The sequence below is a fragment of the Amia ocellicauda genome, chromosome 8, assembly GCF_036373705.1.
Source record: "Amia ocellicauda isolate fAmiCal2 chromosome 8, fAmiCal2.hap1, whole genome shotgun sequence".
In the NCBI taxonomy this organism is placed as follows: domain Eukaryota; kingdom Metazoa; phylum Chordata; class Actinopteri; order Amiiformes; family Amiidae; genus Amia; species Amia ocellicauda.
This window is the reverse complement of record NC_089857.1, coordinates 24,744,432-24,757,011: the sequence shown is the minus strand read 5'-3', so window position 1 is coordinate 24,757,011 and position 12,580 is coordinate 24,744,432. Positions and strand designations below refer to the sequence as shown.

The following is a 12,580-nucleotide window of genomic DNA, read 5'->3' as shown; positions in this document are numbered from 1 at the left end:
AGACCAAGATCAAGATCTCAGCCTTGAGACCAAGTCCAAGCCTCGAGACCTACAATGAGCCATGGTTCTTAAGAAACAATTCATGAAATGCAATGCTGAGTTACCTTCCTCATAAAAATAACAAATATTACAATATTACTTCTTTGTGAAGTGGTTGTACCTTAACAATACTCATATAAACTAGCAGACACAATTACAGGGCCAACTGGGAAACATTCTGAAACAATAAAAAAATGAAAACTATGAATGAGCATTACGATTGTACGATTGTTGGTATTCATTTTATAGTAAATGTTTATGGTTTTCTGAAAATTCATATGGATGTCCCTTAAGTACTCAAAGGGGAACTCCACTGAAAATCTATAATTTCTCCATAGAGCATGGGCTGTTTGCACTGCGCTCCAGCCTACACAGCAGTCCAAATAATTTTGTCACCTAATAGCGACAGTTCTGGGTGGTGAAAAAAACGTTTTATGACTACAAACTAATGGATCTATCGGAGAAAATTGTGTGATGTGGCAATTGAATGTGCATAAAATGATTTTTTTTAATGATTTGCATGACTTTTCTGATTTTCCCCATTCACTTCCAGGAAAGCAGCTCCAGAGTTAGCACCCCAGTGATGTCATGGCATATTTTTTTGATCGCTGATTTCTGGTACATAGAATGAGCTGGACATGAAAAACTCACTCCAATATGTTTCTACTTATAGAATACCCTCTGAAAATATGGATTCCCGATGGAGTTCCCCTTTAAGTGCTTAAATAATGTATCCTTAATTACCCCTCATAAGGAATGAATAGAAAAACTTCAATGTATCACTGCAGTTTGCAATCAACAATCAACAAATACACAAAAAAATATAATAATTAAGGAAATTCAGAAGTTCAGAAGTACTAAGCCAAGATTTGCTTAGAAATCTTTACATTTCTAGAGACATCTTTTAGATGATAAACTTAAGAGGAGACATACAGCATTGAAACATTAAAAATATTAGAGATGTGGGTGAAATAGACAGATTAAACTATGTTTTCAGCTTTAAAAGGAAGCAGTGAGAAAACGTAACAGGAATGTTTGGAATTTTTTGGGTGGAGTACACACAACATCCTTGCACTCCTCAGCATCATGCAGTACCCTCAGCCAGTTGGTGTATGGGTTCTTTTTGTTTATCTACAACCAGGTTAACTAAACCAGGTGCACAACTTATGTTTCATGATGGCCAGTTCCAGACAAAGATGTCAAAAATAAGTAAACAAATACAAATACTACTACTACTACGACTACGACTACGACTAATAATAATAATAATAATAATAATAATAATAATAGAAATAATAAAAAAATGTATTAAATGTAATAAAACTTCTATTTTTCTTAATTCATCCCATAAATAAATGTGTACCTATTCTTTATACATTTATTTGTATATAAGTGTTTTTTTTTTATAAAGTATATAACTGTCCTTCTGTTTTTTATCACTATCATTTCCATTCTTCTCCCTTTGTAATTCACATTCCATAACAAAAATGTGTTCTAGATTGTTCTGACTGGTTCTCTGTCTGATTGCCCTCAAGTGAACCCATGCCGTTTACATTTTTTACAGGGAAGAAGAACTCCCTTCTGCTGCAGAAGTTCCAGAAGGATCTGAACGCTGGCGTCTTCAACACACAGGAGAACGAGATTCTGAAGCAGATTATCAAGCAGGACCGGGAAATGGTGATGATGGTGGACCGCAAGGCGTCGGTCACGGGGATGAATTCAACCCCAATCTCTGGAAACTCCATCATTAACTCCCCGGCCCAGCCGCCATATAACACTGCCCTTAGTAATGCCCAGCTCCAGCAGTCGGCACCTTTGACCTACAGTGCATCCTCCACAATGGTACAGTCACCCAGAGTCTTGCCAGCACCTCCGCAGCCTGTCTATGCAGTGCCAAGCATGTCACACGGCAACCTGAATTCTTCTTCTCCCAGTCCACAGACGCCCCTGCAGCAACAGCAACAAGGAGCCATTATGTCACCTTGCTCCTTCACCACAGCTGTGTGCAGCCCCCCAGTTCAGAGTCCACTGGCAGGCCGAACATTCCAGTACGGCTCCCCAACAGCATCTCAGCTGTCCCTCATTCAGCAACCACTGCAGCCCCCTCCTACACAGCAGCAGCAACAACAGCAGCAGCTGCCGCAGCAACAGCAGCAAGCTCCTTCACCCCAGAGAAGTGATATACACAAGAGCACCCAGGCGCTGCATTCTAGCAGCTTGAGTCGAGACGTGAGGCCTCTCTCTGCCTCCCAGCCTTCACTGCCCCATGAGACTTCTCTAGTTTCCAGACCACACCCTACTTCTGGAGAGTCCTTGGCCTCCATTCCACCACCAGTGTCAGCAGTGCAGGGGGCAGGCATGCAGAGTGGGATCCGTACCACTGTCCCACAGAGGGTGAACCTCTTTCGACAGATGTCCTCAGGAGCTTTGCCTCCAGTCCGTGCGCCCCCTGCTTCCCAGCACAGGGATTCTTTGGGCTCCAGAAGAGAATCCACAGTCTTAAGTAGTACAGAGACAGACCAAGACAAGTTACGTTTTGCATCTAACTTATGATCCCCTTTGACTTTTTTTAAGTTTATTTTAATTTATTTTTATGTAAACAGGACACTTCACGTAAAACAGAAAAAAAACAAAAAAATGGACTTGAGAGTATTTATGCTGTCTCAGACTTGAAAAAAAAACAAAAATGGTAGACCACCTGTACAGACTGCCCTTGTATTATATTTTAGACACCCCTTCAACTCAAGAATGTATATTATACAAATACATATGTGTACATCCAGCTAGAATATTTGGAGCTGACAACTATTTAAAACTTCAGTGTAAACACTAGTCTTCCTTTATTATGATTTCAGAAATATATGAAGAATATTTTTTGTTTGTCTGTCTTTTGTTTTGTAACTGGAATGCAACATGAACCCTAACCTTGACTGGAAAAGTATCCTTCTTTTTCATGGATGAGCAAACAACAACAACAACAACAACAACAACAAAACAAATTCCTCAAGTGCAGCAAGAATGCCATCACTGTGGGAAAAAAATGAAAAAGAAAACTGTGTTGAGAAGCACATTTAAAAGTACACCTACTGAAGTAGTTTACTTTTCAATTCTGAAAACTTATTTTGTTGAAACTTATTAATGTAGATATAATTGCTAGATGTTCAACGACTTTCTGCAATACTTCTATAGAAGTACAATCCTTGAATATTGGTTAATTAAGACCATGGCAGTGTTATGGGTCCAAAGGGAATAAAGGATATATTTGCTGCTTTTTATTTTCTAGAAAAGGATAATATTTGTCTGAGAGTAGGATGGATGATGTTGTTTTTTCTGTTCCTAATTTCAGAGCAAGATGGACATTTAGTAATGTTGCTTAATAACTATGTGTACATTTACAATATTTATAAACTGAAAAATATCACCATTATGCAATAGACTGTGATATAAAGATTATCTATATGTGTGTTGTAAATAGTTTCATAGGTCTAGTATTTCCAGATACTGTGTGCTGCATTCTCAATCATGGCAATGTCTTATTTTAATCAGGAACATGGTATCATCTATAAAAAGGATTACACAGCACACACACACATTTAAGTATATAAATACACATACATATACATGTGATTGTGTGTGTTTATATACATACATAATTTGTGTGTGTGTGTGTGTGTGTGTGTGTGTGTGTGTGTGTGTGTGTATCTGTGCAGTTGTTCTAATTAATAGGATATTTAGAAATCTTGGTAGGCTAATAAAACATAAAAATACTCAGACAAATCAGGGATTAGTAAACCTTAATGCAATTGTTAGTATTTTTAAGAAGACAATACAGATTATGTTTGATATCTGTGCTGGGGGTGAGAATGGTCAACATGGCAGATCTGCTTACATTTAATTTCTGTTTCTGAACATAGGACAATGCGTACCATACAAAGAGGAAAGAGGACCTATTTCCTAGGTCAACATATGGAGAACTCACTCACCTACGTTTTTCATGATTTTTTAATCTTTAGAGTCCACAAATAAGCTGTGAGATGGTTATAGTTCTGTATATTTCTTATGGCTACTAAAGCCCTAAAACCATTCACAATTCTGTATTATAAAGATTGCCTTCCTGCTTGTGCTACTCCCAAATGTGGGCTGTTCAATAGCACTGAAAATAGTGTAGAAATATGGAAACAATTATTTATAATATAAAAATAAGCTGCATAGAAAGCTGCTATTATTGCCTTTAAAATATCCAATGAGCTCTACATTTAAAAGGAATGTGAAGCAGAATTATGTACTTAATAGTTTGGGTAAGCCAGTAAAAAGCTGCCTTCTCCCTTATTAAAGTTTACTGTAATATACCATGGTAAAATCACACTAAAGTGTAGAAAAGTTAAAGCATGGTTACATAATACAAACAATGGAAAACCATGTGAAAGCAAAGTACCTACCATGGGAGAACTGCCAAATTACTGTGCAAATGGACTGATGTAAACTTTCATAAGGGCTCTGCCATGAGGCTGCCAGAATATGCATATTGTAGTTTTCAAATCTACGTAGAAATTTAGCATCATTGCATTTTATTACATTTAAGTATCCAGCACTGATTTCTTTGAACCAGTTTTAGCTTTCCTAAAGTTAGCTGTTACACTGGTAATTTAGCTGTCAATTATACAATTCAAAATAATTATTAATCTTGACTCCGATTTGGTTTGAGGGCTGAGTCTACAGCCTTAACAGCTTCTTATGTTTTATGTACAGATTTATTTTTGGATTGAGTTTGTTCAATTCAAATGATGCCTCAGCTCCAGACGAATGCTATGATACTGTTATCTGAAGGAAGAGAACAACTGCACTAGAAACAAAAACAGGGATAAAACATCTATAAATCAATCACCAATAGTAAGGGGTTTAAAATGTCATTTTCCTTTATTACTTCCCTAAAACTTAAGCTTTTGGATAAGCAATTGAAATCCAGCTTGAGTTGACATTTTCATCAGCTTATTTACTTAGGAGTTTTGGCTACATGTCAGTTTACAATGGCAATATCAGAAGGCCACCGGAAAGCTAAGAGCAGCAAACCTGTATTTCAGTTGGGAAATTAGAATAATGAAATACTAGTGAACATAAACAAAAGGAAAATTAACTACAAAGATCAAGATACTGTGGCTGTATCTATATTCAAATGTGTATTTAGAAATAAAGCCTCATACTTATTTAGTTAAAGATAGGTGTCATTCAGACTAATGGTAGTAGCTACTCAAAGAATAGTCTCAGGAACAAAAAAGAAAACTGGTTTGCATTAAGGTTTCTGTCTCTTTTCTGTGTGTAGATTTAAAGATTTCATGGAACAGTTTGTGTCAATTTTGAAACTTCACTCATTTTCCTCTGTGTAGTCCATCAAACAGTTCTGCCAGCATGCATTGTCACAAAAGCCCATAAATGTTATTTGTTTTAAATACTTAAAAAAAATACTATTTAAAACTTTAACGTTAAGTGTATCGTAAGATTATGTTTTGTTCATTGTCAGCCTAGATTTTTCTTTGTTTTTCTGAAGCACCTAATTTTCACAAAGGACATTCTTAAGTATTTGTGCCTAAACTATAGCCATGCTTCATCCTTTGTTGTTATATCTATCGATCTATCTATCGATCTATCTATCGATATATATATATATATATATATATATATATATATATATATATATATATATATATTGTTCAATGTTTTTAAGAGAAGATGGTAGTGTTGAATAAAGCCAAATGTACTGAAATGTTACCAATTGGATACTACAGTAGAATCTTCATATGCAATGTGCAACTCTATGTGTAAGATTCTCTCATTTATGGTATTGCATAAGAAAACCATTAGACTGTGTATGAAAGACTCCTGTGCACTGGGGATGTCATCATGCCGATGAGACATTGTAGTAATTTAGAGCACCTTTCTAATTATAATTAGCCACTTATGTTTGGTTGAGTATAATGTTGTATGGAATGAAACTGGCCAAAGCAAAACCTTCAAAGTAATTTTATTCATTTAAAATTGCACTTTCTGATATAAAGCAGATCCATTATCTGGATTTTCAAGTTTGTAATGCCATTATGCTAATAGGGAGATGTATCTTACATAGTTTAAAATGTTCCTGACCTCTTCTGATGAATAGGAACATATTCGCAACAGAAAGCTCTTAATCATTTGATTCTATAGTGTATTAGAAGCAGTATACTGTGCAACTTATATCCAGACAGCAGTGTGATTAGTATGCTGTTTTTCATACTTGCCTTTTGAGAGGAAAGCTTCCCAGAGCTGTGCTTTTTTCACTGTTTTGACCACAGCAAGCATTCTGACATGGGCATTAAATGAATATTGATGACAAAAGGAAGACCAGAGAGTTTAACAGTATAAAAACATTCAATAAACCAGCACATTATATTTATATATTTTTTATTTTAAAATGTATATAGAAAGACAAGAGCCAGTGCTCTTTGGTTTATGACTTCTACAATGCAGGTAAAAATTGCTGGAAAATAAAGTAACAATTTAATATGTTTAGCAATATATGTGTAGTGGACAGAAGGATAGAGTTACGTTAAAACCACATACTCTTCTTAATACCACTGACATAATTATCCTTGTGCTCATTCTTGTAAAGCAAGGCATAGCAAATGAACTGATAGTTGGATACCTGGTACAGCTGATGGAAAGATTAATGTTTCCTTTTTAAAACTACATGCAGACAAACAGTGTTTGTCTCTCTCTCTCTTTTTTGTTTGTTTTGTTTTTTTGTTTCTAATAATAAACCTTTAAAATATAGAAAAAAAAATAATAAAAGGAACATTGTCAACGAAAACTTTGAGTGTGCTTTGTGTCTTTTTTTCTGGAGGTTATGTGGATTATTTCAGCCAGGCCTTAAAGTTAACTGAACTCTGTGCTGTGAATTCAGATATCCATTGATAGGACACTTATCTATATTGTTTTAATATATGAGAAAAAAAGGAAATCAAATTTGGAATATAAAACCTAATCTAAACTCACACCTCAAATACCAATTAACAAGACAGATCTACCTAACATCCTCCTCAAACCAGGGGTTTGACATACTATGGTAGTTGAAAACATTCACACCCTTCAGTACTACTTTCAGAAAAAATGTTCATTAAACTATACAAATGTATCAAAACTATTTTTTCAGAGTTTGTTAAACACTTATTCTGTCTAGAGGGAGCTGTAAGGATTCAAGGTGATTTAACTTATTTTACATAGAGTTAGCAAACTTTTGACTGTAACATTTATGAATAGTCCAACTTGATCAACTGGAATTTTAGAGGTTTTGTTTAGTCTTTTCGTATTCAATAATAATAAAAAAAATAAAAAAATTATTAAAAAAAACACTTTACAAATACAAATAACATCCAACAAAACAGTGGGCACAAGGTCATGCCACTGCAACGACATAGCTGTTATAATACTGTTTACTATCCTGGATACTGCTGGGATTATCCACATTCAGGTCAACATAGGATTTTCACCTCAAACAGATTAGAATGTGGCACACCCGACTGTTTTTTGTCATTAACCTCTAACAAGGGACACTGTACTGTATATATTTTATCATATATACACTAAAATGGGGATGAGTATCCTCAGACCTCACCATGTTCATAGGCAAAGATAGCTGTTTAGATAGCTTAATTTATATCATATCATTATGAATACCATAAGATAAACAAGTCAATTTAACCAAACTGAATTTAACAGCTTTTTTGGCATAGTCCTATTAGGAAACACCTGTGGTCTTGACTTCCTCAGATGAATTCAGATCCAATCCGAAGTTGTCATTAGTTTTGTCTTTTGACTGCATGTTCCTATTTTTAGACTTTAAATATCCTTGAAAGTTGACGTTCTACAAAGCACTGACCATACATAAAAAAGCACTCCATATATATCACTCCATGTCTCTTCATTGTTAAAGAAAAGAAGAACCTAGTAAAGAAAATAAGCTCTTATCTAATGATATATAAAAAGTAATAAATGATCCTCATCAAAACGTCTGCTGTTCTATTGCATACATCTTTCATATACTCTTCTTGCAGTGTCAAGCAGTTTCAAGTTCAGAAATATATCATACATCCGGTCTTATACAGGCTCTTTCTACGCTTTCATTCTGATAGCTTATCAGGTACTGTACAATGTTCCCCAAAGTGTTACTATCATATTGTTAAATCAAGGGATTCAAAAAACACCAAAATGTAAGAATATCAACATAGTACATCGGCTTTCTGTATGTCAGACTTTATATGACACACATTAGGAAATAAATGACAATATTACCTAATCAAACTCACCCATAAAAGACAATGCATTGGAGCATTACTGCTTAATAAATCATTACATATTGTGCATTATAGGCCTACACATATATTTCCCCTAAGCAATTCAGACAAAATGGTGAAAACCCTGAACACAGCTTTCATTAGGCTGTTAATATTTATACATTAAACAAAGGTACCTGTTGTCAAAATGAGAAAAGGGCTCATGTTGTAAAATATGTAATTCCAACAACAATTCCAGGCATGACTTTGGTATTTTTAATTCATGGTGCGCGGTTAAGAATCTCTAAAGATCTTAAGCTGTGGCAGGCTTCTTCAGAAAGAAAAAGAGACAAAACACACATCCTCCATCCCACACCTTGAAGGCTATCTGCTCTCTTTTTTAAATACCTATTGCTCATGCATCACACCAATTGGGGGATTTCATGCACATTAAATGGCCAGCATACCAAACCTGCAGGCTGCAAGAAGCCACAGACGTCCCTTGACAATGGAGGACCAAGTTATCCCCAGCTGGCATTCACCCACCCTCCATCACTTTTCATATAAAAGCTTGATATTCCATTAATTAACTTGAATATACATTACTCCTGTTTCACCACTGCCATTATTATGCTTTTCAGAGATACGTTTGCAACTACCTTGCGAAATATGTGTTGCTTTAATTTCTGTTTATTTTGTTGCTATGCCAATGTAGGCAGTAAGAAGTCTGTGAATGTTTTCTTTTGTTAAAATCATGTGCTGTAGTATAAAGAAATGCTTTTAATTTTTTTAATTTAATGTAATATCTTCACAGAATAACTGAAGGCTATTTAGAGATTTTTATTGCAGTGCTTATAACTGGGCAGATGGTGAATTACATAATAGACCCATTGGTGTATATCATTGTTGTGCAGTCCCACTGTGGTCAGTTTTTATTTTTGTACACAATGTATAAAACAGTTCATAATGAACATTTAAATTTGGAAAATTGGGAAGTGTCTAAATTTACCCATGATCACCCTGTTCTCACCAAAATTGTTATTATGGTTGTTGAAGCATGATATTTCTAATGTGATTCTAATGCATATGCGTCAGAAAGTCTGGCGGTAAAGGTGGTGAATGCCCTATCTATCCTTGTCCTGTATATGGGATACCTGGCCAGACGACAAAGAGAGTGGAAGAGATGGAACTTCAGCAGCCTACATGACTGATCTCTTAAGAGAAGGGGGAAAGCGATGGGGAGATCCCTAACAGTGATGGTGGTGGCCAGAAGACATCTGTGGCTGATGCAAGCCAAGCTGCAGGACGCAGAAAAGTCTATTCTCCTGGACGCTCCAATAACACCTGGACAGAAATTCAGAGAAACAGTAGACTTGAGCATTGAATGCTCAGAAAAAGCAAAGGGGATGGAATCAAAATACACTGATCTCCAACAAACAAAGAAACAGCCCCAGTTGAGCCTCAGGGACACCTACTTCCATGTCCCCATCCTCCCAGTACACAGGAAATATCTATGGTTCACCTTCCAGGACCAAGCATACTAATTCTGCATGCTACTTTTTGGTCTCTCGCTGGTGCCCTGCACATTTTCAAAGTGCACAGCCCTGGCCCCCCTCAGAGCGAAGGGGATCCGAATTCTGAACTACCTGGATGACTGGCTAATCTGCGCAGACTCCATGCATCAGGCAGAAGAACACACATCAGAGGTCATATGACACGTGACTACACTGGGTCTTTCAATTCACATGCAGAAGAGCTACAGAAAACAGGATTGAGTCACTGGAGACTCGCCTCATGCAATTCAGACGAGGCTCAACTCTCTGGCTAGTCCACTTTCAAAAGCTAAACACCGTTGGGCTGCACCCAGAAAGACACAGACACTGCCGCCGACTGACCATGACTCCAGCTTGCAGCTGGATTTGTGGCAAAATTACAACAACCTTATCGGATCCCCAATTGGCTGCCCTCACAGAAGGGAAGTCGTCATGACAGATGCCTCCAACTCTGTCTGGGGCACAGTCTGGAATGGGTTCGGGATACAAAGGATGTAGAGTGCTCTGTGGTCATCCATCCACATCAATGCACAGATGTTGCAAGCAGTAGCATTGGCACTGTGTCATTCCCAGCATGTCCTGTCAAACAAGCACGTCTTAATTCTGACATACAACATGACAGTGGTGGCTCACATCAACCACCAAGGGGGTTGATCATGTATCATGTGGCATGCAAACTTCTCCTGTGGGCCTGGGAAAACCTCCGATCAATCAGGGCAATACAACACAACAGCGGACCTCCTCTCTCGGGGAGGACTGGAGAGCTCATACTGGAGTTTGCATCCTCAAGTGGTGGAGCAAATCTGTGAGAAGCTCGGACAAGATTGAGTCGACCTCAAGCAGAAGCAATAGGAAGGCTGTACTGGAGGGGTCTAAATCTGATAAGTATCTGGCACAAGAATTACATTATTTTAGGGTTGATGTCTTGGATTTTACAAAGGAAATTGAAACTCTTCAAGTTGAGACTATTGCTACTGGCCATACCTTTTTTAATGAGCATGATGTGATAAGGTCCTTTAGCATAGTAAAATTAAGAAAAGCCCAGGGCCAGACCAAACTGCTCAAGTCTTGTGTGGAACAATGAGGCCTGGTTCTTTGTGGCATATTTCAGAAGTCACTTAGGCAGCAGAAAGTCTCTATATTATGGAAACAGGCTACAGTAGTTGCTATAGCTAAAATTAAACAACCCAAGGTCCTAAATGACTTCAGGCCAATAGCACTCACTTCCCTGGTTATTAAATGTTTTGAAAAACTAGTGGAGGAGGATATAGTAAAAAAACTATAATCTTTTGAACCCACTGTAATTTTCTTATGGTGCATAGCGAGGAGTTGAAGGTGCAAATGCCACACTGCTAAATATGGTGCTTAAACATCTAGAAGGCTGCAAGACACAGGCAAAACTTATTTTAATTTACTTCTTATCTGCTTTTAATACTATTCAGGCATATACTCAAGTTTGCTGATGACTTGTTATTCGTTAGTTTACTAGACAAGAATGAAACATGCCATGGCCCTCTTGTCGAGAATTATGTGAATTGGTGAATTGCTGCATTCTTACAAATAAATGTGAGAAAAACTAAAGATATGAGCATTGATTTTAAATGTAAACCCCAGGCAGACCATCATTAAAGGCCAGCTGGTAGAGACTGTAGATCGTTATAAGTACCTTGGGACTGTTACCAACAGTTATTCGGCTAATGATTGTTCTGTCTGAGAAAGCTGAAGTATTTTAATGTTGATAAAACTATTATGACTATGTTTTATAAGGCTTTTATTTAATCTGTACTTTGTTTTAGTATAATCTGTTGGTTTGGAAATCTTAGAGTGAGACATAAAAATGCACTGTACTGAATTGTTAGGTAATGTAGTAAGGTTAGAGGAGTTAATCTGGCACACCTGAATTGTTTGATAGACAGACTCTAGGGAAAATCAAAATCGAGCTCTTTGGAATCAACTCAACTCGCCGTGTTTGGAGGAGGAGGAATGACCCCAAGAACACCATCCCCACCGTCAAACATGGAGGTGGAAACATTATGCTTTGGGGGTGTTTTTCTGATAAGGGGACAGGACAACTGCACCGCATCAAAGGGACGATGGACAGGGCCATGTACCATCAAATCTTGGTTGAGAACCTCCTTTCCTCAGCCAGGGCATTGAAAATGGGTCGTGGATGGGTAGTCCAGCATGACAATGACCCAAAACACACAGCCAAGGCAACAAAGGAGTGGCTCAAGAAGAAGCACATTAAGGTCCTGGAGTGGCCTAGCCAGTCTCCAGACCTTAATCCCATAGAAAATCTGTGGAGGGAGCTGAAGGTTCGAGTTGCCAAATGTCAGCCTCGAAACCTTAATGACTTGGAGAGGATCTGCAAAGAGGAGTGGGACAAAATCCCTCCTGAGATGTGTGCAAACCTGGTGGCCAACTACAAGAAACATCTGACCTCTGTGATTGCCAACAAGGGCTTTGCCAGCAAGTACTAAGTCGAAGGGGTCAAATACTTATTTCCCTCATTAACATGCAAAACAATTTATAACTTTTTTGAAATGCATTTTTCTGTTGTTATTTTTGTTACACCTACCATTCAAATTATAGACTGATCATTTCTTTGTCAGTGGGCAAACGTACAAAATCAGCAGGGGATCAAATACTTTTTTCCCCCACTGTATATATATATACACACATATA

At 37.2% G+C, this 12,580-nt stretch overlaps 1 protein-coding gene across 1 annotated transcript in view; it reads left to right on the top strand.

Annotated features, from left to right (window-relative positions):
• The window catches only part of hcn1 (hyperpolarization activated cyclic nucleotide-gated potassium channel 1), a 122,182-nt gene extending 115,302 nt beyond the window's left edge, over window positions 1-6,880 (top strand). The window contains exon 8 of the mRNA XM_066710777.1: window positions 1,604-6,880. Coding sequence (XP_066566874.1) covers window positions 1,604-2,592 — 989 coding nt within the window. The 3' untranslated portion in view covers window positions 2,593-6,880. The remainder of the gene's footprint in view (window positions 1-1,603) is intronic.
• Window positions 6,881-12,580: the final 5,700 nt, after the last annotated feature.